This window comes from Littorina saxatilis, linkage group LG17 (assembly GCF_037325665.1).
Source record: "Littorina saxatilis isolate snail1 linkage group LG17, US_GU_Lsax_2.0, whole genome shotgun sequence".
NCBI lineage: Eukaryota > Metazoa > Mollusca > Gastropoda > Littorinimorpha > Littorinidae > Littorina > Littorina saxatilis.
Window position 1 is genome coordinate 16,057,194 of NC_090261.1, and position 27,030 is coordinate 16,084,223.

Below are 27,030 nucleotides of genomic sequence, written 5' to 3' on the forward strand. Positions count from 1 at the left end.
GTGTGTGTGTGTGTGTGTGTGTGAGTGTGTGTGAGTGTGTGTGTGTGTGAGTGTGTGTATGTGTGTGTGTGTGTGAGTGTGTGTGTGTGAGTGTGTGTGAGTGTGTGTGTGTGTGTGAGTGTGTATGTGTGTGTGTGTGTGAGTGTGTGTGTGTGAGTGTGTGTGTGTGTGTGTGTGTGTGTGTGTGTGTGTGTGTTGAGGGAGAAAAGGGGGGGCAACAAAGCATTATTGTCATTGTGGTTTATTGGCAGCAAGTTCCGTTTAGGAAACTGTACATTTATATCAAAACACTATCATATTCTCTGGTCACATTTCTGCAAAGTTTTCAAAGACAATATCACAGGCGTGCAAAAAATGTGCAGGCAAAACTTGGTAATGGTTATGTAAATAATTGGTAAATGTACTTGAAAGCAAGTAACATTTCTGGACAGAATGCTTTTTAGATTAATTGGTGGCTGTGAGAATGCTGATATGTAAACAATTACTCATTAAACAAAAATGCTGTACACCCAATAACCATACCTTTGTAAAAACATGGGTTTGAGGTGGGTGTGTTGAAGAATCTTGGAATGTGTATGGCGAGCATGGGACATAATGTATGTATGTCTCTGACATAATATGCCATCACGTTACAATTTCATTACGAGAAGTGAAACTTGAAAGCAGATAAAAGAACAAACATTTCAGATAGACGAACAAAAATATAAACGCATGAATGATATACCCCAAAATAACTTAAACTTTCAGGAAAATCAAACATAAATAAATAGATCAATAGATAAATAAATAATTAAATAAATGAATTGATACAAAAACAAAACTTTCAAAGAAATCAGACAAATAGATATTGACGATGTTGAAACATATACACAGTAATGGTCATATTGATTGATGTAGGTAAGTTCTGTACTGGATGCAAAGTTTAAATGCTGTATGTCAATGTGTAGGCTGTGTAAAACTGCTGCCGAATTGTTAATACACTGTACACTGATAAACAGGTGAGTTTACAGGTGAATGAGTGTATACCACTGAGAAAATGCTACAAAGCGTATTTTTCCTATTTGCAGTCTATTACATTGCATACTAGCTGTATGTGAGTCTATATCCTTTAAGGTAATTGTCATGGCCTAAACGTCTACAGAATGCAGCATTTCACGTATACTGTACAGCCAAACTGGTGATAACAATTGAACTATATGTATAGTCAATGATATTGCCATCAAAGTGCCTTAACTTAATACATGTTAGTATAGTTGATTTCAAAATACTATTTAATTTCTTTTCTGAACTACGGAAAAAGACATGACGGATGCCTACGTGCAGTTAGTTTAGGGATGACAATATCATATACGCCTTTGTTACGCATACGTGTTACCTTTAAGATTGTGAAACAACAAAGCTCAATTGAACCACGTGCAAATTCTGTATGTAAATGCCGTTACAAGTTCTCGAAATCGCGTGACCAGTAATTCATATCGACATCTGCCGGTTGTGGTATTGTAAAGTACAGACGAACCTGTAGTTCCCACTTGGGAAAACAACAACAAAGTGTCCGTACACTGCAGGCGGCCTTTCGCGAGAGGGACACAATCAACACATTGACAACACAAACTGTTCTGTTCTGGGAGGGATCTTCTCATCGGAGACGCCTCACATTACACGTAGGGAGAGAGAACTAGTTTTGTTTTATGTCCTTCAGGACTATACGTACATGCCTGTTTCGGATATGATACGCAGGCTTACCACTGTATCATGTCATACCTGTAAAAGGTCGGCTATCCAACCGTTTCTTCTGACACTCATGAGGCAATAATGCTTATATATTCGTAGACAAAATTCGAATACACGTGAGATGACAACTCTGCTTCCACAGCGTCATGAATAAGAACTCTTTTTCGCGGCTATCCTGCCACACGATAAAACAAATTAGTCCAGCATTAACAAACATCACATCATATCACTGTTTGGAATTAAACAATAGTCAGTAGTTTTCAATAAAGATTGTCTCACCCTAAACGGAGCAATGTACTTGTACCAATGTGATAGGTACATAACGTTAGTAAAACCATCGTCTTATCACAGTATTCGTACACACCATGAAGAGTTTCCAATATTCTTTTCATAAATCAATCACAGATACCATGTTTGTTTGACTTGTCACAGTGCACTTATTAAGAACCACGTTTAAAACTCAAAATATCACAATAAAGCTGCCTGTCTTCAGTCGGTGCAAAATAAAGAGTTCTAGCAGACTTTTCAGGAGCTATAAGCCTCTTCATCCAGGTGCATGTACAATCCTTGTTTCATCACAACGCACACGTACACTGTAGACATCAGCATGCTCTTGTAACACGTACACTGTAGACATCAGCATGCTCTTGGAACACGTACACTGTAGACATCAGCATGCTCTTGGAACACACAGTCGAAGACGAAATCACAACTTAGCATAATATGCTGGCAGGGTGGATACATCAAAGTTCAGTCTCTGTCACGTGATCGGTCAGCTGACTGACAATGTCGGACGTGGTTGGAGGGCTCTCCCGCACCCAGCACGATCCAACGATGTCGAGCAGCTGAAACAGACGTCAGTAAAACATGGAGATGAAGATTCAGATGTTGATACATTTATACCAAATTTAAAAACAAGAAAGGATCTGAGAAAGATACAGTATTGATTTTTAACATGACCGTGATTTATTTTGAAAAACTTTTGCATTTTTCCTACTCCACCAACGACTAACTCAATCCTCATCATAAACATCTTTAGAAACAGCAGCCATACTTAAAATCATCATCATCATCATCATCATCATCATCATCATCATCATCATCATCATCATCATCATCATCATCATCATCATCATCATCATCATCATCATCATCAGGTGCATCATTGTCATCAGTACTTGGGTTTGGGTAAACACGAAAATCACTCGAACAACGATTCACACAACTACAGATATAAACTATTTCCATGACTTCTCTTCGAACTATTCTGGTTTTCTCATTCAAATGTATCCTTAATCACGAAGACGTTGCAAAACCCACCTGCAACCCGATGGTACCAAAGCCGCCAGTGTGCTGCAGACGTCTCCTCAGGGTGTCGAAACTGCGTTGATCCGCCGGCAGCAGCTCGCGCGCGGTAAGTAGGTCAACCTTGTCGTTCAGCCGGTGCACGTAGCGCACGTGCTTGGAGTCCGTGCCGATCAGCAAAGGCGTGTGCACATCCTCCGCACCATCCCCGAGGTCGCGGTCGTTTGCTTCCATGACAGGGGGAAGCATGGCCAGCTCTCGGATGGTGGCTTCGTCCAGCCCCATAGACGGGTCTATGAAAGACTCGCTGCCTCTGCTGTTGGTGGGCTGAGCGCGGGAAAACATCCTGTCGATAACCAGCTCCGCGTCGTGCACCACCCTGGGCTCGCGGTGCAGGTCAGCGATGGGCATAACGTCTTTGCCGTACGGCAGAACGCCCACAGGAGGCGGGGGCGCGGGGGGCTTCAAGGCTTTGAGGGACAACTCAGATTCCGGACGGTTGAGGAAGGCCTTGGTTTCGTCGCCGCTGCAGGAGCCTCCGGTCTCGTCAGGGATCTCCTGGATGATGTCCTCTAGGGAAGGGATGGGCGGCAGGTCGGAGAAGTAGGCATGGGCCAACCCAGCCCCTCCTCTCTGTACCACCTCAATCCGCTTACACATTGCGCGCTTCTTGGTCCGCACTGGGCTGCTCTTGCTGGAGGCGGAGTCCGTGCTCTCAAAGAATCCCTGGGACTCCAGGTCCTGGTACAGAGCGTTGTCCAGGCCGTCTTCCTCCTCCTCGATCACCTCGGCCGTGGCTCCGTCCTGCCTGGGCAGAGAGGGCCGCTGTTTGGACCTGAGACGTGCGTGTTCCCTGGGAGAGTCAGACTCGTCCACCTTGGACACTCTGAGCGGGACGCCCTTCTTCGTCAGTTCTCTGTATCTACGTAGTGCGGCGCTGTTGCTGCTTCTGCTGCTCGTGCTGCCGCCACCGTGACTGTGACTCTTGTGGTGCGGATGGTGGTGGTGATGGTGATTGTGATGTCGGTGACTTTGTCGGTCCGGAGGGCTGAGGCTGTCGGGAGAACCCACCTGAGGTTTTGACTGAGGCTTAACCGAGGGTGGATGTTCAGGATATTGTTCGTCAGGACCTAGCACATGCTCGTCAGGGTTTTTGGGCTTGGAGGGCAGCTTGCGGCGGTGCATCTTGACGTCGTAGGAGGAGAAGGAGTTGCTATTGCTCCACGTGCCGCACGAGGACTGTGACTCGCTCCAGCCAGAGTGGCGCGGGCTGTGTCCGCTGTGACTGTACTGACACTGGGAACACTCACAGCTACACGTGTCACACACTGTCCCTGACCGACACGAGCAGGTACACGCCTCGCCAGACACGTTGGCCTCACCTTGGTAGGAAGCGTCACTCACCACCGAAGCACTGTCCTCGTCAAACCCACTGTCTACAATTTTCATTCCGGGAATAACTACCACCTTGTTCTCTGTCACATCTCCCTGGGATGCACGCTTCACAAGGGGTTGTGCAGGCTTGTCACGAGAAGTTCCCCTGGCTGTGTCAGCCTGCGAGGAGAGAGACGTGAGCTCTCCACTAGTGAGAGAAGTGTCTCTCTTGTTCACTGGCGGTTCCCCGTAGCTCATCATGCTGTCGCTGCTGCTGAAGCTGGAGAACTTGCCCACATTGTTGACGCCGTTGGGAGTATGGTGAGGATGGTGACTGCTGTTAGCATGTTGCTGTTGCTGCTGAAAATAACAAGATGAACCTTCACTAACTTGACGAGCGTCAGTGTCACCAGGACAACGTATCATTCTGGACTAGCTTGTTTTAGAGTTATACATGATATATCACGCATAAGCTCCTTACTTCAAGGACAAGCTTACAATACAATGACTGTTTCGTGAAAATGAGAAAATATAAGTACTTATGCTAATCTTCATTTACTGGAGATATGTTAACCGCTCTACTGTGGAGCAGGGAAATTAGACTTACCCCTGACTGATGTTGGATATACTGTTGCTGTTGCTGCTGAGCTTGGGGATGTTGCACGTGTTGGATTCGTTGCTTCTGTTGCTGCTGTTGCTGCTGCTGTTCTTGAACGTGATGCTGCACCCCTTCATTGTCTTTACCAAGAGGACCCGAACTCGGTACTCGGTTTTGGTGCAGATTTTCCAACCCTCCAGACGACATCAATACCGGTTGTTCATAATGTTCATCATTGTCATCCGCTTGCCTACCGCTAGTGGGAACATCGTCCTCGTCTTGTTTGAAGGCAGCATTGTGAGCAGCGTACTTCTCTTCAATCAGCGTGCCGCCCGCCCCCCGAAGCTCGCGGTGAGGATTTCGACCCTGCGCAAAACTATTGCCTCTACTGAGGGCACGGGACAGCTCGTTGCGGGCTTTGTTCCTCTTGAAAGAGTTGCGCAACTTCCAGGCTCCTGCTGCTGAGGTGGACGCACTGAGTGGTCTGGCCTTGTCGACATGCTTCACGCCTGTTGTATCGCTGCTCGTAACGGCCGCTGTCTTGGGTCTGGGACTGCAATATTTGAATAAAGGACAGACAACTGTTACTTCGTTTACATTTCTGCCTGTTGTTTTCATGTTCTATGAGCTTGCACTGAATGTTTTGCATTCTTGTGTGAAGTAGAACGTTTCAACATGATTCACGTGTTTGAAGGTTTACCAGTGAGTTGTTTGTTGATCTAGAGCATTTGCCAGATGTCCACGAATAGTTTGTGGTTCTTGTGTAATCTGTGTGCCTTCCTGTCCCAATTTTCCGATTCGTGTATAGGGCTAATGAGGTAGCTTTAACCACTAGAAACGACACATCCAGAGAATGCTTGTTGATAAAAAAAAAATTTAAAAAAAAGTGCCTCATTTTCTCACTCAATTTTGTAAGTAGCAATGAACACATCGTTAAACTCACGTTGACGCTTCTTGGTGCTGTGGCACTTCTTGCACTCTGGGCGTAGTAGGTTGACTTCTGCTCCCCTCTCCAACCACCATCCCCGCTTTGCTGCCCATGGTGCTAGAGAACTTGAGCTTGGGCCACTCCTTCTGCAGCTTGGAGAAGTCTCCGTTACGAACCCGCTGCTGATACTCCTCGAGGATCTGCTCCACCTTGGCGTCATCTCTAGCTCTTAACATCTGCCGTAACGATCGCTCTCCCTGCTTCAGCTCGTCTTCGTCTGTCATGCCTGAACGAGGGGGAAGTGAGATAGGTAATCAGTTACACGCATGAGGAACTACTGCAGGCCAAGCTGTGTGGCGTTCTGCTTTTCAAGTCTATAACGTCTGCTGTGAAGAGTCTTCGCTTTGCCTCGTGCTGTCTTCGTCAGTAACCTAAGTCTGGTTGATTTGTTTGGGCGTCTTATTGATAAAGAAACTTACAGAGTAATGATGAGAGCCATCTCGAAACTTGATAGCTCAGATTTGACAGAAACTTAAAGACAATTTATATCAATAGTCGTACAACTATCCTCTCTTAATGTTTAGATTACTCTTGCTTATTCTCCGTATAAAACACGAGCTCTGCAGTCAAAGAAAATAAGATTCATAGATGCCGCCATATAAATATCCTCATTATTATTATTCAGACGTTATAACAAACACAATCATAACCAAACAAGCAACCACAGTAAATGACATACCTGGCAGAACCTCCAGAACGTCATCTCCGAAAGAACTGATGGTTTGTGCAGAGGCGGTTCTGTGTGCTGCCTTGGGTCGCGACACGTCGGGTGGGTCATCCAACCCGCCAACACCCTCCCCCACAGAGTTCGGGTACCTGGAGGAATTATTACTAGATGTCCCCACATACCCGGAATCGGCAAAGCTGGAATTGTGAGGGATAAAGAGTTCTCTGCCGCTGGTGGTGCGTGTAACGATATAGCCTCCGGTTTGGGAGACCTCACGACGTCTGTGGAGGGCGTTGTAGCGTAGCTCTCTGTGGATCTCCTCCTCAATGTCGTCAATCTCCTCGTAGTCGTTCTCCTGCGCGTCCTGCGCTTTGAACACGGACTGGCTGGGGAACTCGTAACTGTAGGCCTCGCGCACGTGAGTGATTGGGGGGAGCATGGGATCTTCCTCGTCACCCGGGTGTTGGTTGTCCCGCTGGTCGGGGTAGTATCCTGCTGCAGACGTCCTGCCTGAGTCTTCGTCTCCGTCGTCACTGATGTCCATGTACTCGTTCTCGAAAAGGGTGGGAGGGCGGATGATACGGTCCTGAGTGCCACCGCGACTAGGACCTCCTCCCCGTTTAGGCTTCAGCTTGTCCAAACCTGCCTCTTCAGCCTCTGCTGTTGTCCCCACAACGAAGATCCTACCCCCAGCGCGAGGGTCCTTCTCCGCAATGAAGTCTTCTGCAACTCCCGGAACGCAGAACTGCGTGTTGGACAAAGCAGGGGCGTTTTTCTTCGTCCTTTTTCCATCACCACCTCGCCCGACTCCGAGCCTGTCGTTACCATCACCGAGATCTCCTGAAACTTTTGTCCTGGGTGAGGTGATGAGGCGATGAGGTTGCTTCTCCTGCTGACGTCTCTTGCAAACGTAGCCCAGAATCTCCAAGGCGACGAGAGCGAATGCCCGGATGTCCGGGAGGAAGAACTCCTTTTTGCTGACGGATGTGGTGATGGTGCCGTTCTGCAGTGTGCCGTAGATCTGCGCCTCCTCAAAGTCCCCCACAGCGGCTCGCAGCACCAGCCTCTGTCGGGTGAACGGAGAAAGAATGAGAATCAGCCGTGTATGGTAATAATGCAAATAATAAACACTTGTTATAATCGCCCTTTGTCACCAGAGAATGATTCAGTAACAATAATAACACTCGCTGTGTCCAAAATGTAGGTAACTACAATGGCAATGTGAGAAACAAAGGGAAGAAAGCGCTCTAAATGTATAATACGAAATGTGCCGCGTATAAGTAAAAGTCAGGCGGAACCAATCTCATGTTACCTGAGAAAATAACCAGCATTGGAATGAAGAAGCTACTTTCAGTGCACTGACAAAGTGTGTGTGTGTGTGTGTGTGTGTGTGTGTGTGTGTGTGGGCGTGAGTGCGTGATGCGTGCGTGCATGCGTGCGCACGTGCGTGCGTGTGCGTGTGTTTTTGTTTTTACCTGAATGGATCCCTTGAGGTAGACAGCAGTAGACGTGAGGTTGCGGTGCAGGATGTTCATGCTGTGGAGCTGCGCCAGGCCCTCGGCCAGGTCGTGCAGGATGGTGCGCGTGCAGGGCTCGGGCAGGGGAACGTCCAGGTTGGACAGAAAGTCCTGTAGGTTGCCGCTATTCGTCAGCTCCAGGCAGATCAGTCTGTGCACAAAATAGTTAGTTAAGTTAAACAAAACAACATACGCTGTAGAACTAACTAACTAATTAACTAGCTAACGAACTAATTAACTGACTAACTAACTAACTAACTAACTAAATACCTGTCTGACTGACTGACTGACTGACTGAGCGACTGACTAACTGACTAACTAACCAACTAAATGACTGACCGACTGACGTCTTCTTCTTCTTGTTCCACTCTGACCGACTGACTGACTAGCTAGCCAGCCAGCCGACTAACCAACCAACTAACCAACAAAACAACCAGCTAACTAACCAAAGATGCCAAGGTTTGCATGGTTTGGGTTACCTTGTGTGCAACATATCAACTTTATGCGCTACGTTCAACCTCCAGTGAAACTTTTCACAAGAAGTGACGCCTGTACACGTACATTCGATTACCTGTTTTTCACCCAACAGTACCCGTAGTTTCTTGTTAATGTATAAATTAGTTTTGCATGCTCTTTGCGACAAAAGCAACAACAAGAAATTAGGTTTCGTTTGACTGAGAAAAAAACCACGTTTCGTCTGCAACGGCTAAATGCACATTATCCCCCCTCCCCCTCTCTCTCTCTCCCCCCCCCCCCCCCCCATTCGTACCTCAGAAAATGAATGATATCTTTTGATGAATTCAAAGTCAACCCCCTTCGTCTTTAAAATTAAACGCGATTCTCTCCGCATCGTGTCACAATTTTCTCGGCGATTATTGAGTGCATAATATGTACCATGTACGCGGTCAAGGTCGTTTGAGTATTCTTTTGAGGAAGAAGTTAGTAAAAGCGCGTTAAGTTGTCGTCTGCAACTCTTTCAAAAGAGCAGGGCCGGACCCGGGGGGGGGGGGGGGGGGGGGGGGGTTCCAGGGGTTCCGGAACCCCCCCCCCCTCCCCCCTGGAAAAAGCATGTACCTTGCTTTGAGTGGTTTTTTGTTTGTTTTGTTTTTTAAATAAATTTTGTGTGTGTCTCTAACAAATTTTATTCAATGTGAAATCCGATGAGAAAAAGGTACCCCCCCCCCCCCCCCCCCCACAATGCTGCTCTTAACCCTCAAAACAAGGCCCAGAATGCACCAGATTGCACAGATTTTTACCGTTTTTCAAAAATTTTCCGGGGGAGCATGCCCCCGGACCCCCCTAGTTCGCGCGCCTGCTTTGCAGGCGCGCGCTTGTGGCTTCGCCACTTCGCTGATTTGCCCCCCCCCAAAAGGAGGAACCCCCCCGTTACAACTCATTTGGTCCGGCCCTGAAAGAGAGATGCCCCATACCTAGAAAGAGTTGTGAAAAAACAACCACCATTGTATCGTTGTTCAAGCAAGTATTGTGAGAAGTACAAGTAAACACAAAGTGTATATAAGCACTATATTATAGTACCGGGAAAGTCAGTCTGTGCAAAATCGACCAAACAGACAAAATAAATCGACATGCAGGTGTGTTAAACCTTTTCGAATATTGCAACAACAAAAAAGAAAGATAAGCGACATGAAATTTCGAAATCATTTTGGGAACCAACTTTTGTCGAAGTGTGTGTGTGCATGTGTGATAGGACATGAATCACGAGCAACTTCATCGAATTGACCAAGTCAAGAAGTGGGAATTCATTAATAAGCCACCAGAGAAAATGTAAGTTTTACGCCCTCATGGCAAAGCCATTAGGGGCATGTTACACGTGAAAACCCGGCTTGGTATGAAAATAAAAAAATAAAATGCGGGGAGGGGGGGGGGATGTAGACAGTTGGCTGCCGGCTGCTAGAGGAGACCTGAAATGGGCTAGGGACCGGGTTAGGTCGTCTTGGGTCAGTGCTGAAATGGTTACTTTATTGGCTGTTGGCCGAACGGTCACTCGGGCTTCATATTTTTGCATGCATGTATTCGTGTTTCCAAGGCCTGAGGCTTTCGCTGTGACCCTGGGATCTTTATCGTGCGCATGCGTGCACACGGGGGTGTTCGGACACCGAGGAGAGTGCACAAAGTTGACTCTGGAACACACATCCCACGCCGAATAAGCCACCGGAAAGAAGCGCATTACTTTAATTCTGCATAGTTCAGATACAATTGAGGTCTAACGAATGACGTCTCACAACGTGCGCAGTCGTCCTTGGCGGTCAAGAATGCCGCCGCGATCATTGCGCAGACGACACTTCTAGACCGCCAATATTTTTTGTGCGCATCACGTGCTCCACATCAATCGGCCGGAAACGAAGCAATTGGGAAACCTGGATAGGCTGTTGCTAATCACCGGAAAAGAATGATTTTCAGTGTCGATGGAACCATGGATTGTACAAGTCACTTCCAAGACGCTGCCAAGAAGCACAGGGGACACACCACCAAATGTCTGAGAAACTGGGAGCGAACTAAGGTAAGAAGAGCGGTTTTCTTACTGTTAAGTTTATTTTTTAGAAGGGGAACGACGTTATCAGAACTTTAAATCTCCCTCCCCTGCCGTATTTATGAATAACTTATAAGTTAGTATGTTCCCATTTTTTCGCGAACTTCCATCCCCAACTGTAGCCTGAGTTAGGGCACAGAGATTCCTTCTCTATCATGTATTATGAACATTTCTCAAGTCAATTACAAGTTCAAGTTCAAGTTTTATTTATTCCAATAAAACCCCGTGGGGGTACATGGAAAATTAAAAAACACAATAAAAACACATTTCATTCAACACCAAATAAAAGGAACTAAAACAAAAAGAAATCAGACTATGTACAGAAAAGGGAGTTGAGGGGTGAGGGAGAGCAAAAACAATACAAGAAACAATTCAACAATAATAATAATAAATAATAATAATAATAATAATGATAATAATAATACAAAAAATAATAAAACATTACAAGTGCAAAGTGGTTACATACATTTCTTTACTATGGGGAAAGGGGGGAAGGGAGAGGGGGGGTGATGGGTGGGTTAACATAAGGACAAAAATACTATTACAAACAACACAAAACAGATAACGGAGTATAAAGCTAAAAGAGAATTAAATTTTACTCGCTTCTCAAACAGTCCATGACAAGTGTCATGAACTTTGCGAGTTTTAGCAATAAACTCTTTTTTGTAGTGGAAAAAAGCTCTCTGAATTTAACTGAATTGGGGCGGGCATAATAATAGCACCGTAACAACTGTTTTCTATAATTGGTAAAGAAAGGACATACAAAAATATAATGGAACTCGTCCCCAAGGTCACCTGATGAACATTTGTGACAGATTCTGTCTTGTCTGGGAATACCAAGAGTCCTACCTTTTTGTATAGGCAATTTATGATTCAGTGTTCTAAATTTTAAAACAGCGTTTGCTAAATTAACCGGCAGGATGGACAAGTACAGTTTAGCGTTCGTGGGGTACCTCCAGCTTCACTGAGATAAATAAATGTGGGGAAAAACATCTGTTCGGTTCCACCTTCTCGACCATGCTTCGAAGGAATTCACGTTGAAGCCCCATGGCATTAATTGTGAGGGGGACACACAGCGAGCCAATATCAACTCCCAGCATGCCTTGTTGATTCCAATCTTTCTACACCGTCCTCAATACCTCCCTGAGAGTCCCAACCCTACAGGCACGTGAAATGAAAAATAAGATGACATCGATGATATAAAAATACTACAGAAAATATAAAGCAAACCGACCATTTGCATTAATCTACTTCAGAGGCGAAGTACGTACGTACGATATGGTGGTTTTTGGTACTGTGAAATTCTCAGGTATATTTTAAGACAGTCTGTGATGCAGCAGTGACGACTGCTCATGTATTTCGTGCAAATGATGAAGGAAAACTCAGGTTAATGAAGAAACTCGATCGCAGGGGAACGATTTCATTAACAAGAAAACTAAAATTGTTCTGTTTGAAAACAGCCAAGAAAACTTGTTCCTTGTTTCTGATGACAATGATTAAATCACACACAAAAACGGCAAAGGAAAGTATAAATATTACTGACATAATTATATAAAAGGTGTGTGTGTACAAGGGCCTGTTGCAATGTGAGCGCCTGAAAGTATAGCAGAAGTCTTTATCGCGGAATGTTGTCGCCCTCCCGGTACCAATCATGTAGGATTTGACCTGACACCGTGTTATTAACAACATGTCTGTAACCCCGTGACCCCGCTGAGTTCACCATATGGAGATCTTTTTGATTCTTCTTGGCCCTGGAGTTGAAAGGGAGCTAAACGTGTGTGTGTGTGTGTGTGTGTGTGTGTGTGTGTGTGTGTGACGTTTTGTAGCGGTCCCCCCCTTTATTCCTATCTAACCATTTACCTACCCACGTGATCTTCTGCTTTACAAATAACAAGGGACAAACTATGTTGTTTCTGATTAGGATACAAGCATGAGAAAATTCTTTCCGAAGTTTTTTAAACCTCCGACGTGTAGCATAGAAGTAACAATTGACTGGAACAGGATAAACTCATAACTCATAACTCATAACATTTTATTGATCCAACAAAGGAAATTAAATTGGTCATCAGCACATATAGGTCATAATTAATCCAGTGCTGACAACAAGAGGAGCAAACAAGGGCAGCTCACTCTCATATTGCGAAAGAAATAGTAGTCAAAACAGTCTGTTATACGCAAATCCCATTGCACCCAAGGCCTAATTCGCCCCCCCCCTCCCTAATTTTACCCTTCTCTGTGCCAGTAACGTCGAGCTATCAGACCGGTAGATATACAACAACAAATAAGCTGCCCAGGTAAAAGGTTCTAATTATTTACTGCTGGAAGATCAACGGACCGCTAACATGTATACTGAACGGTTTTTTCTCCCAATATTGCCACAGGTACTGCAATTAGTAATACCTCTGAAACTTTTGTTCCTTCGGTATAACAGGTTTTAAGAGGTTAACCGTTAACTAATGATTGTTGTCAATGGATAATGCATGCCAGTGAATATGCTGATAAACTTGAAACAATAAAAGGAACATTGACTTATCTTTCCGTTTACGGACAAGAGAACCAGAAAGTTTGCGCCCCATAATTGATTCCAGCGCTTGTCGTCCTGCCAGTTTAACGTAAACTGTGAAGTCTTACCTTGAAAAAGATCGCATTGAGAGAGACGCCAGCCATGTTTGCCGACCTTCCACGTTTGAAATTAATGTCCCGAGTTTGTCTTTGGACTTAGCAGCGACAGTTCGCGGTAGTTTGAGTGTAGAGTGAGATCTAGGGTTATGTTTGGTCTCGGTGCTTCATCAAGTCTCTGAGGTGTTTGTCAAGGGGTGTTGAGAATACTAGAAAGTTTGGTAATGTTGTGAACAACCAAATCCCCGACCAAGTCGCTTACTCTCGCACTTCCAATCCAGCCCAGGCAAAAGTCAATTTACAGTGTATATACATACGAACGCTTGCTCAAGTTGATTTGGTCTAGCCTACGTAGGCAACAAGATCTCAAAACACATACAGCTTTAACTTACAAAGCGACGTGAACTCGAAAGACAGCTTCAAAGTCAGAACGTAAAGGATCACAGACATAGTGGCATCTGATAGAGAAGGAACCGTCCTTCATTATTTCGAATGAGAAGAAGAATTAAGTCTTGCTTGTCGAAAGTTTCATATACGATTGTATAAATATTCTGAATACATTCAGCTACATTTTAGTCGCAGTTTAGATGTCACTTATTCAAAATACATATTAGTGATTCGATATAGAGATTGTTCATGGCACCAGGAGAAAAAATGCTGTAAACCACAGTTACGCGCCACCATAGCCTACATGCACAGGTACAGGAAGGTTGTAGCAGCTAAGAAGCAATAACCAAACCCCATTGAAAAACCACCAGGCTTCAGGAGTGACGAACTGGTTATTGAGAAAGATCATAGTTTTTAAGTAAAGTTATGTGTTACCAGTACAGGGCTGCAATCAAGCAGTCGAAAAAAGGCGACAAGAGTTAGGAGGTTCTAACCAAAGGACCCTGAGAACCTAACTGGCTCATGAAGTGACGATTTGCCCGCTAAGCATAGTCGTGGTTTCGAAGTAGTTAACGTTTTGTCTTACCACCAAATATAACTAGCTACCAATTAGTGCAGCAGTTTCGTATGAGAGACCCACTAACCGCCGAGAAAACGCACCTGGATTCTGAAGGGATAATCTGCCCTGGTGTCAATATCTGTGAATGCTGCACAGAAGTGCTGGGCAAAAAAAAAAAAAACAAAAAAAAAACCAACCTCCCAGCCCCTACCTGGCCTCTGGTTATGGTTTCGAAGTAAGGAATGGTGTTACCACTACAGAAATAGGATCTGGTACGTCTAAATACGGATTAGTGGGATCAGGTTACGGCTACAGGGGAACCTCCCTTTCAAGACCACCCAATTTAAGACTCTCAGATTTCTGTTCATAACCTCTATAATTTACCCCCATTTTAAGACTCCTTTTTAAGACCTGCTTTTCTCAGATTATTAAAGGTCTTAAAAGGGAGGTTACACTGTACTAACGAAGCAAACCACCTTGAGAACCCACCTTGATTCTGAAGTAACGATCTGGCCGCTGAGCATGGTCATGGTCTCGAAGTAAGGGTTGGTGTTGGCGGTCCAGAGACACTGCAGCAGGCTGGCGTTGTGAACCTTCCTCAGCATGCCCAGCACCACGATCTCCTGGGCCCAGCCCTTCAGCTGGTTCAGCCCGTACACCTTCACCAGGCCTCTCCTCGTTACTCCCTTCCCTGCCGACCATGATGCCTTCAGTCTTATCTTGCCGGGACCCTGGAATAGAGTGAACAATATTATTGGTTATTCAATGCACAGGGATTCCGTTTTTAGACTGTCGCCACGATCTCCTGGGCCCAGCCCTTCAGCAGGTTCAGCCCCTCCGTTGCCTGCTGACCATGAGGCTTTCAGTCTTATCTTGCCTGGACCCTGAAATAGGACAGTGAACATAACTGTAAGATTATTTCATGAGGATTCAGATGTTAGACTGTCACCAAGATCTCCTGGGCCCGGCGCTTCAGCTGGATCGGCTCGTACACTTTCAACGGGAATTGTCATGTTACTCCTTTTTCCGCCGACCATGACGTGTTCAGTTTTCAGTCTTATCTTGCCTGTGCACTGAAGAAGGATAGAAAATACTACTGGAAAGAGTGACGAATTTTGGGAAAAACATGCCCTGCACGTCGAAGTCATGCGCTCAGGCCTCTCCTTGTTACTTCTTTGCCGGTCGACCACAAGGATTTTTGTCGAATCTTGCTGGTACCCTTGAAAGGTATTAAGATGTAATACATGACGAATAAGCATGTGGACTTTCATCAATTCCTTCCCCCCCCCCCTCTCCTCGTCAGCCTTCTTTCCGAGCCCATTCGAAGCACTGCAATGTGTAAGGTTTTTATGATACAGTATTAAAGTCTGGATAGTTATGCAATCCGAATACCTTCCCACCAGACCCATCTTCGTCACTTAGTCTAGGTTTTGCTTGCCTGTTGGCCATGAGGCCTCTCTCTTGTCTTTCCGAATCCAACGAGGGAAAACATGAGGGGAACTGCCTCTGTCACTCTTTGTGATAATTGTAGTTGTATTTCCTTGTAGTCAAAGGAAGAAATAGTGTTGGAATGCCGAACTACGAGTGATTTAAGGCATCAAAAGTTTCCGGAGCCAAGCCTCAGACTTAGTCAATCAACACAGCGGGTGAATGTGTTAATGGATGTCAATCGTCATAAGCTAACGCGTCAGTGTAAGTGCTCACTGATCTAGCTCGACGACTTTTACCATGTGCTTTAATTCTTTGAATCTGAGACGTCAAAACATTGTATTATTACATGCTTCTAGTGGTGACACGCGTACAACTGTTGTGTTTCAGGCAAACATTTCTTATGGTCAAGTCTTCTGGCTGGTGAAGCCCCAAACATTTCTTATGGTCAAGTCTTCTGGCTGGTGAAGCCCCAAACATTTCTTATGGTCAAGTCTTCTGGCTGGTGAAGCCCCAAACATTTCTTATGGTCAAGTCTTCTGGTTGGTGAAGCCCCAAACATTTCTTATGGTCAAGTCTTCTGGCTGGTGAAGCCCCAAACACTTCTTATGGTCAAGTCTTCTGGCTGGTGAAGCCCCAAACACTTCTTATGGTCAAGTCTTCTGGCTGGTGAAGCCCCAAACATTTCTTATGGTCAAGTCTTCTGGCTGGTGAAGCCCCAAACATTTCTTATGGTCAAGTCTTCTGGCTGGTGAAGCCCCAAACATTTCTTATGGTCAAGTCTTCTGGCTGGTGAAGCCCCAAACATTTCTTATGGTCAAGTCTTCTGGTTGGTGAAGCCCCAAACGCTGCCAGTGGATAACATCTTGTGTATCACAGATCATCAACACTGTGCATTCTGAGAAAGTACATAGAGTGAAAGCTTGGGGTTACAGCATGTAATTGTAACGCTTATGTATCAAGTTATATAATAGATAGTTGAGTCATGGACATCCGCTATTCTTGTCCCAATTCCCGCCGACATAAGGAGTTTCTATAATCTATATTCAGCCATTGCTCCAGATCAGTAAACTATCACAACATGACTTGGTCGGCACAAAAGCGAACCAAAGTCGAGTTCCGCAACTACCTACAGCCCCCTCTTCCTCCCTCACACACACACACGAGCATAGACAGAAAGGTGGGTGGAGTACACACACACATACACACATACACACACACACACACACACACACGCATGCACACACACACATACGCACACACACGCACATACGCAGACACACACGCACGCACGCACGCAGACACGCAGACACACACACACACACACACACACACACACACACACAGTGATGAGAGCATACATTTCGCGCACACTGACACCGACCATTATCATTTATCACACCAATACAAAACAAATTCCTGCGATGTCTGACTACCTTGGAAGACTTCATGACCGGGCCTTTTCGATTTCTTTTCAACTTCAGAGATAAACTTGTTGACCAAAAGCAAGAGTTAGAACGTGAAGGCATATATGACATTGGCTTTCATACGCCCTTACCATTGAAGGAAGCGACATCTGTCCGTCTTTGATGCGCCGTACTTGAGAGAACTGGCAACAAGCCAAACTTGCAGGCAGATATTTGAGGTTTATGGGATGGCAATAACTGCGCAGACAATGGTGAGTCTTCTATAGGTCTTTGTGCTGGAGACTTAGGAGCTCTGTTGCAGTTCTACGTTTGATTCTTTGCTATACCTGGCCCGACCTGTTTCTGTAGTCACTCTTTCAGGTTGTCATTTATGGAGAACAGATTTTTCCTCTGCTTTTGGAACTGCCCATCGAAACGTTTACCGCCCTACACACACACACATTCGCACACACACGCAGACCAATATACACACAATGCACACGCACACAAACACACCTGCTACAATCTCTGGGTTGACTGAGACTTAAGCAGCTTCCGGTAGAATAACAATAACATTTGGTGTGTGTGTGTGGGTGCGAATAGGCGTGTGTGCGAATGTGTGTGTGTGTGTGTTGGGGGGAAGGGGGGGGTGCTTGAGTAGTAATCCCTGTTTTTTTTTGCCCTCGTCAAGAACATCTTACGCTCTCATGTCTTTTGTTTTTAGGGACAGATCAATAAGCCTTGATTTTCTCTCTATGCTAAGCAAGTTTGTTGTGCAACTACTTTCTTTCTATATTAACTTTCCTAGCGAAACAGGCCTATCGAACCTGTCCAAGTCAAGAAACAAAAGCTAAAACTCCTTGTCTCTATGTCGTTCCACAATGCACAACAAAGAACAAACAACTTGTCAGCAAGGCGCACCCAGAAATCTATTCCACCGGAAAAATCAGGCCGACTGATCGATAACAATCCCCGTACCTGGTTTGCGTTACTCAAAGGCACTCTGATCCACCCGAACAAACCTTGACAAAAGCGGGTACATTCCTTGAAACACCTCCCACCGACATACCTATCTCCTCCCTAGATTGTCAAAAATCATTCGCGCGTCCTTAACGTATTGATGGGTTTTCAATCAGTGTGTTTTCCAATACTACGCACCAGGTTCTGTTTGTACGGTTATGTTGAGAGTTTTAGAAGCTACTTATGCAGTTTGAGTGGAGAAATGAAGACCACTTTAACGGCACCATGGCAAAGATTGGATGATTTCATAACAATGTCCTCCAAATTAGTCCTTCGCGGAAAAGTAGTTTTAAAAAACCCAGCTTGTGTGACAGTTTTATTTTAACAGATGTAATGTAGAGCTTCATTCTGAGTATTAAGAATGGAAAAAAAAAAAACCTATTGAAAAAGGCTTTACTCTGCATCAGAATTTCTGCAGTAAAAATGCATGCAAAACATTAGAAAACAAGTCGCGTAAGGCGAAATTACTACATTTAGTCAAGCTGTGGAACTCACAGAATGAAACTGAACGCACTGCATTTTTTCACAATGACCGAAGTCCGCCGCTTGTGCATAACGGAGTGAAACTGACGAGCCTGTTCAGCGCGGTAGTGGTTTCGCTGTGCTGCATAGCACGCTTTTCTGTACCTCTCTTCGTTTGAACTTTCTGAGCGTGTTTTTAATCCAAACATATCATATCTATATTTTGTTGGAATCAGGAACCGACAAGGAATAAGATGAAATTGTTTTTAAATCGATTTCGGAAATTTAATTTTGATCATAATTTTTATATTTTTAATTTTCAGAGCTTGTTTTTAATCCAAATATAACATATTTATATGTTTTTGGAATCAGGAAATGATGTAGAATAAGATGAACGTAAATTTGGATCGTTTTATATAAAAACATTTTTATTACAATTTTCAGATTTTTAATGATCAAAGTCATTAATTAATTTTTAAGCCACCAAACTGAAATGCAATACCGAAGTCCGGCCTCCGTCGAAGTTTAGCCCGCCGTTGATTAAAGAGAGAGAAAGAATAGAGAGAAAACACCTTCAAGTCCGATGCTTGTAATATAATAACAACAATATACACGAACTTGCGTATCGATTGATCAATCTATTGTTATGAAATCTAGTTGCGTGTCTACGCATTCGAGATCATGCAAGCTTGTACAGGAATTCAATATACGGTAGCAGCGGAGAGTAAGTCTTAGAGTTCTCGCTGTCAAATCAAACGGTTAGTCTTAAAAGCTGAAAGGCTTTACTCATTGGTATAAACTTTTTACGTGAAAGACTTAAGCGATCTTCAGGTTACACAAAGAAAGAATATGATCTTGCATATCAGTGCTTCATTGAAGAAAGAGGAGCAAGTATAAAAGGTTAGTTCTCTGACATGCTGTGGCATGCAGTCAATGCATAATACACTGCAGCGAACAGTGCAACGTAGATTCCATAGCTTTGAGTTAACAGCTTGTTATAGCTACCATGTTGGTGATAACAACTTGTCATTGCTCTGAGCACAGACGTGACTGTACTACGCCCTCGACGTACACTTTACTGCTATCCTTAGCACCTTCACTGCCATCGTAGTCCAGTGTTCGTCAATTGATTCGTAATACAGTGCTTCGAGCACAGGCAAAGTAGGGTGTAGGCCGAAGTGTGGAACAATAAAAGTTGAGCAAACACAAGTTGACTTGTGGTGGTCTATTAAAACGCGGGATCAATGAAATCAGGGTTAAAAGAGTGGTAGGTGTGTTTTACACCTTCGTATACATTCAGCATGTTTGACTTTCCCCGTTTCAGAAATATCGAAACGTTACTGGACCTAGCAGTAGACAAAAGCAATCGATAGAAAACACGGACTGACTGTTTAACCATGTTGATTATAAATCAGAACTGTTCGATGTACAGTCCAAAACATGGTGATTTACAGAGAGAAAGATAAAATAAAATTCCTGAGAGAGAGAGACAGAGACTGAGACCGAACTTCATTTTACAAGACACAGAGCGAGACACACTCACGCAGAGAAAGACGGAGAGAGAGAGAGAGAGAGAGAGAGAGAGAGAGAGAGAGAGAGAGAGAGAGAGAGAGAGAGAGACACACACACACACACACACACACACACCGACACCGACACACACACACACACACACACACACACACACACACACACACACACACACACACACACACACACACAGAAAGACGGAGATACCGACAGACAGACAGACAGAGGGAGACAGAGAGAGACAGCGAGAGAGGAGAGAGATAGAGAGAGAGAGTGTGTGTGTGTGTGTGTGTGTGTGTGTGTGTGTCTGTGTGTGTGTGTGTGTGTGTGTGTGTGTGTGTGTGTGTGTGTTCTCATTAGTAGAAGAAGAAACAAGCCGTAACCAACAATCATAATACCCAAGGCAATCATCATACTTTATATTTTCTGATGTTGATAGAAAACCAACTCACCTCCACTTTGATAAGCTCCAACTTCTTCAGCTTCTGGTAGGGTTCCTTGGTTTTCTGCTGGCCCTGGCAGCAGCAGGCAGAACTCCAAAACACCAGCTGAACGCCACACAGAGAGGCGTGCAACACTGTTACCACGGCAGCCGCTACCATGACAACCCACTGCGGGGTCAGGTGATCCGCGGAGTTGGTGTAGACGACGATGGTCACAGAGAAGGTCAACACCAGCAACAACAGCTGCTCCAGCATCAACATTTTCTGAAGGCCACGACCTTGACCTATTTTCTCCGTCTGCCACAGATTGGGAGAGCTGGCATGGATGCGAGACTTGTTGCTCTTCCATAGGCGGAAAGCACACACTGCGCTGAGGATGAGGCCGAGGATTTCCAGTATCCACAGAATGAAGAAGAGGATGGCTCCGAATGCTGCTCCCTTGCCACCTTCTTGTCTGACCGGGAAGCAAGCTAAGGGGTAGGGCGATTCGGTGTCGAAGTAATCTATCGGAGTCACGGGCATCATAGCGAGAAGAAACACAACAATCTTTTCCGGAACGACGAAGACGACAATCCAAGATTTCTTGAAGGTGGAGAGCTGCCCTAACTTGCCCGGGTTCTGCATGAAGAGCAGGGAGACGATGGTTAAGATCAGCATGCTCGAACAGTCCAGGAGCCCCGCCAGGAAAAAGAATCCTGAAGCAGAACACAGTGCCTGTGTCCCAACTCCCACGTAAGCCAGAAAGAAGATGAGTCCGGTCCCGAGGAGAAGGTAGGCGATGTCCTGAAGGATGAGAGACAGTCTCCACGCCTCGGGGATGACGTACTTGCAGCACAGGCGAGTCACCAGGAACACCAAGGTCGCCACCGTGCTGAAGGCCGTCAGGGCAAGAACGGCAATCTCCACGTTGCTCCCGTGGTCCTGGGTGATGTCCATTGATGATATGTTGGCAGCCATGATGGTAGTTTTTATTCCAAAACAAAGGGCTCACACATGACTTGAAGACGTGTTATGTCCCTTCAACAGACTACTTCAAAACGTTAGACTACCTGAACAGTCGACGTGAAAACATTCAAACTCTTGAACAGACGTGCTGGAGGACTTTTAAGACTCTTGTGCAGACAAAATCACGTTTTCAGTGCTTCCCAAATGAATGCCGAAAACAATCAAATGAATGTTCGCTTCATCAATGCCATTTCGAGACAAAGCAAGGACGGGAATGTGTTGAACTTAGAGTGATTTGCATTCACTCACACACTGTACCAGACCCTCTGATCACCGGTCGATGGTTGTATGCCGAAGAATACACGCATGAGTTTGCTCCCACATTGCACTAGGTACTTTGATCTTCATGGCTGCGCCAGAAAATATATATAACGAAAATCACACACAGTATCAACGATACAGAGAATCATCCATTATCGTCATGTTGTCCTTGTGGGGTCATGGGAGCCATGTTTTTCTTCTTCTTCTTCTTTCTCTCGGCAATTTGCATTCGCTAACAAACCTGCTGTGAAATAAGCCCGTCACAGAAACACATTTGAATGGAAGAGCTTGACAGAAATGGCTTCGCAGAGGGCTCCTCGCTCCCGCAGACACTGTAAACCTGTCGAAATAGAGAATGCATGGGTTAGACGTACCAACTAACTAAGATATAAACGTCCCAAAAAAAGGAAGCCAAGAAACAAACATGGACTCGAAAAGCGTCCACACATACAGAGACACACATGTTCATGAACACACATGCACAGTCATTGGCGCATACGAGGACAGACAGACAGACAGAAACACACACACACACACACACACACACACACACACACACACACACACACACACACACACACACACACACACACACACACACACACACACACACACACACACACTCTCTCTCTCTCTCTCTCTCTTACACACACACACACACACACAAACACACACACACACACAAAGACACACACACACACACACACACACACACACACACACACACACACACACACCTCTTTCTGTCACTGTTCTCTCTCAAGATTTTCCCATGACCTTTTGTAGTAATCTTGTAATCGATACGCAGACGGTAACTACTCTATTGATCGCGTGTCACGAAGGAAAACCAATGTCAAAACTGATCGATTAGTATATTGATGTATTCAATGGACTGCACTGTATAACACAAATCAGTCAACTTTCGTGGCGTTGTCGATTGTTTTGCCAATGCTTTGCAGACATCCGCATTTGTGTGACTTATTACCCCTTAATATAATGATATGCTTGCCTATGGGTATGTTCAGATTTCTTGGATTCTATGGAGAGTATGCAAAGCAGTTGCGTCTGATTTTGAAGCATGTAATGAACCATACATTGCATTACAGTTGTACAAGAAAGAAAGAAAGAAAGAAAGAAAAGAAAAGAAAAGAAAAGGAATAGAAAAGCAAACCAACAAACAAATAAACACACGAAGCAATTATAAACTGAAGAAACCAAGAAAGATACTAACGATTAACACATAGAATAATCCCTCAAGTTCAGAGGCTGTAAACACAAAAGGTGTAGACTTGTACCGGCATACAACTGCAAAGCTATGTATGCTTCAATAAATGCTTCAAAAACAGACGCAATTGCTTTGCCTGGTCTCCATAGAATTTGGCCAAGAATAGAAAGTTTGCAGTACGCCCACACAGTCTTGAATTCCTGTCTGACTTGATTGTTATGTGATTGTTTTTAGTCTGAGGGCTAAGAAAGAACGAATGAAAGAAAGGAAAAATGGACGGAAAGAGGAGAAAAGGAAAGAAGGAAACAAGAAATCACATGCACAAATGAAATATTCAATTATTAAATCAAAATTAATCAATCAATCAATAAATAAATAAATAAATACATATGTAGCTAACTTTTTTGGGACAGTTGATTGATCTGATCCTGTAAGCAAATCTGCGGGATTTCTTTACACTTTTTCTTCTTCTTGGTTTAATCAGCAGCCAAAAGAGTTATATCTTCAATTAGTATGCACTTGATTAGCTCAAATAACATGTCATAGCAGTCCTAAGTGATGAATGACAAAAATATTCCGCTTGCAAAATGATATCGTTCTCTAAATGCAGGTTGGATCGACCTGCTAACAAACACGACTTTTGCATTTAGCTGTGAAATACACGCTCATGCAGAGAACTGGGCATCAGAATTTCTTTTCTTTCTTTTTTTCCTTTTCTTTGCCTGTCTATGCACTCCTTTCTTTTTGTGTCCTTTCCTTACGTTTGCATAACTGTCAATGTTTCTTCTTCATTACCGCTGCGCTTTAGTTAACTGTTCCTTTTCTTTCTTTTTTAATTTCTTTTCCCTGTTTGTTTTCTTTTTCTTTTTCTCCGACCGTCCTTCCGTCTGTCTGTCTTGTTTTATCCTTTCCATCGTTCCCTCCTTACTTCTAGTTTATATTCTGTACTTTCTCTTACGTTGGGGACATTCCAGAACACATTGCTTCCAAAACAAAATGTCTGGCAAATGCAAATCGCAGGACCAATACACCTGCCACTTAGCTCCTGCATAAGACTAATCGATGAAATCGCTTACGAGACTTCACAGAAACAATGCTGAATGTGACATTCGAGACTGAGTAAACTATAATGTACATATGAAAAACGCACGGTCCGGAGAAACACGATACCCTACTGACGACGGCCATGAATAGACGATTGTGTGTGTGTGTGTGTGTAAGTGTGTGTGGTGTGTGTGCGTGTGTGAGGGTGTGTGTGTGTGAGTGCGTGCGTGTGTGTGAGTGTGTGTGTGTGTGTGTGTGTGTGTGTGTGTGTGTGTGTGTGTGTGTGTGTGTGTTTACTCGTTCATGCATGAGTGCGTCTGTGCGAACGTGCATGTGAGTGTGTGTGTGTGTGTGTGTGTGTGTGTGGGGGGGGGGGGGAGTGATGCTTTGTCCGTTTGTGTATTCTCCCGCGTGATATTTTTATTTAACGTCTTTTGTAAGGTTGTCCTACCAGTTTTAAAACAAGGAGCTAACTTCACAGTCAGCCATTTTCTTGAGGGCTAAAGCCAATAAAATCGGGAGAAATAAAAACCGCGAGAACGTTGTGATAAGACTACATTTTGGGTGGGGGGTTCAGGACGGGGTTGGGGGTGTTTGTGTGTGTGTGTGTGTGTGGGGGGGGGGGGGGCGTCTTTAGCTGGTAGACGCGAATGCATGTTACAAACAATCAGGGTACCGTTGTCAACGATCGAAACAACGTCCAACAGTTACCAATACTTTTTAGTCTGACACAGAATTAGTTTCCCCTGCGAGCAAATGAAACCGACTAAATAAGGTTGTGTGAATTCTAAAACACAGATTCTTACTTTGTGGCATACTCATACTGCACTCGAACATGGTCATCTCTGCTTTGCCTTTGAGACAGGTGCGTGTTACTCCGACAGGTGTCTTATTCCAACATGGCTGTGCTCTTCCGATCAATAACCTATCTGTCAGCCCCCTCTATTGATTATCGATCGAACCATTCATACCATTCGCCCGCTCAGCATGTCTTTTCACCCATACACTTTTCCAATATGACCTAGTAAACTTGACTCTCATCTCCTATTCGTGATCGTGGTTAACAAAAACTACCTCTGTTCTTTTGGCGAGAATGGTACACATTTCACTTAATCTCGGCTGCCATTTAGTCTCTTTCCCAGTGGTGTGTGTGTGAATTAAAAATACAAATAAATAAGAGAGCTATGTCCTTGCGTGCTCTCTCTGTGAGCTCAAGTTAATAATGAATACAAAACCTCACCTTACCTTTTCTTGTTTTGTTTTGTTAACAGTGGTTCAGATTTCACTGTACAAGTACAATGTATATTGTCATGCGTTCTTTGTCTTTTGTAGTAGTGTGTTCAGCTAAAATCAAGAGCGCTCTGTCCTCGCTTGCTCTCTCTTGAAATTAATACAAATCTTAACTTACTGCTCGGTCGTACTTTTTGGGGAGAACAAATTAATTTTGTCTTCCAGGAAAATTCTCTAACTCGCCGAGGGAGAATTTGATTTCTGCCACAGATGGTATTCCAGTATAAAAATCATATAGACGTTGTTCTTTTCTGTTTCTTCTCTCATGCTGATCAAATTGTACTCCTCTCTTGTTTTTGAATACTATTTTACTGTCAAAGATCTGTCTAACGGCGAGTTTATTTTCTGGCACAGTAAAAATCATTCAGAAGAATGTAAACACGTGTATGCCTGTTAATTCTCTGGCCCTGTTCAAACTGTGAACACAGAACTGAACACAAATCTGAACTTACCTTTTTGAACAAATACGACCTCCCACAGAATGTCCTCTCCCGTCCAGTAGGACTACTTTGATTCCTGGTACGGTAGAAATCCAAGAGAAGAGCATAAAGACGGTATACCTGCCTGTTTCTTCTGTGGCGCTGATCAAACTTAACTGTGAGTGTGTGGGCGCCCCAGTCCGCACAAAGCCAGACCTATCGGTCGTGCCTGCTCCCGGTCGGGTAGGATTGATTGATCTCTCCCGATATCCTTCCTCCCTGTCCCTCCGGTCTCCCCCCTCCCTTCCACGAGGCGGGCCACTTCTACTGCATAAAACGCGATACTCTGTTACGGCCCCATACCCCGATATGTAGAGGGTAGAGGCACTTGATTTTGTGGTTTGGTTTAATCATTTAGTTGTTTATGTTGGTTTTTATTGTTGATGTGTGTGCTTGTGTATGTGTGTGTGTGTGTGTGTGTGTGTGTGTGTGGGGGGGTGTGTGTGTGCATGTAGACTATGTGTGTGGTAGTGTGTGTGTGTGTGTGTGTGTGTGTGTGTGTGTGTGTGTGTGTGTGTGTGTGTGTGTGTGTGTGTGTGTGAAAGTGTACACACGTGTGAGGATTAAACCGGCTTTAGCTGTACTGCTTTACTGTTATCCCCTAGTTTGATTTAGAAAGATATTGTAAACTGAAGAGAAAAATCGCCTTATTGTGTGTGTGTGTGTGTGTGTGTGTGTGTGTGTGTGTGTTTGTGTGTGTGTGTGTGTGTGTGTGTGTGTGTGTGTGTGTGTGTGTGAAAGTGTACACACGTGTGAGGATTAAACCGGCTTTAGCTGTACTGCTTTACTGTTATCCCCTAGTTTGATTTGGAAAGATATTGTAAACTGAAGAGAAAAATCGCCTTATTGTGTGTGTGTGTGTGTGTGTGTGTGTGTGTGTGTGTGTGTGTGTGTGTGTGTGTGTGTGTGTGTGTGTGTGTGAAAGTGTACACACGTGTGAGGATTAAACCGGCTTTAGTTGTACTGCTTTACTGTTATCCCCTAGTTTGATTTGGAAAGATATTGTAAACTGAAGAGAAAAATCGCCTTATTGTGTGTGTGTGTGTGTGTAGGTGGTTTTACCGACAAATGGGGACGATTGTCACTGGAGAGCAGTCAAATGGGGACGCTTCCGACAAACGGGGACGTCCCCATTTGTCGG

The 27,030-nt window shown here is 44.5% G+C and overlaps 1 protein-coding gene across 2 annotated transcripts; it reads right to left on the minus strand.

The window, feature by feature from the left end:
- Positions 1-233: 233 nt before the first annotated feature.
- Positions 234-25,994, minus strand: LOC138951625 (uncharacterized). Of its 2 annotated transcripts, none has more exons than XM_070323156.1 (9): positions 25,863-25,994; positions 20,595-22,191; positions 14,786-15,027; positions 8,139-8,331; positions 6,676-7,729; positions 5,952-6,222; positions 5,018-5,561; positions 3,052-4,767; positions 234-2,576 (listed from the first exon to the last, which is right to left on the minus strand). In XM_070323156.1, the coding sequence occupies exons 2-9, from the start codon at positions 21,540-21,542 to the stop codon at positions 2,475-2,477; spliced, it is 5,070 nt and encodes a 1,689-aa protein (XP_070179257.1). In that variant the 5' UTR covers positions 21,543-22,191; positions 25,863-25,994; the 3' UTR covers positions 234-2,474. The 2 variants fall into 2 exon arrangements, with proteins under 2 accessions (XP_070179257.1, XP_070179256.1); XM_070323155.1 differs by having other exon boundaries at positions 3,052-4,770.
- Positions 25,995-27,030: the final 1,036 nt, after the last annotated feature.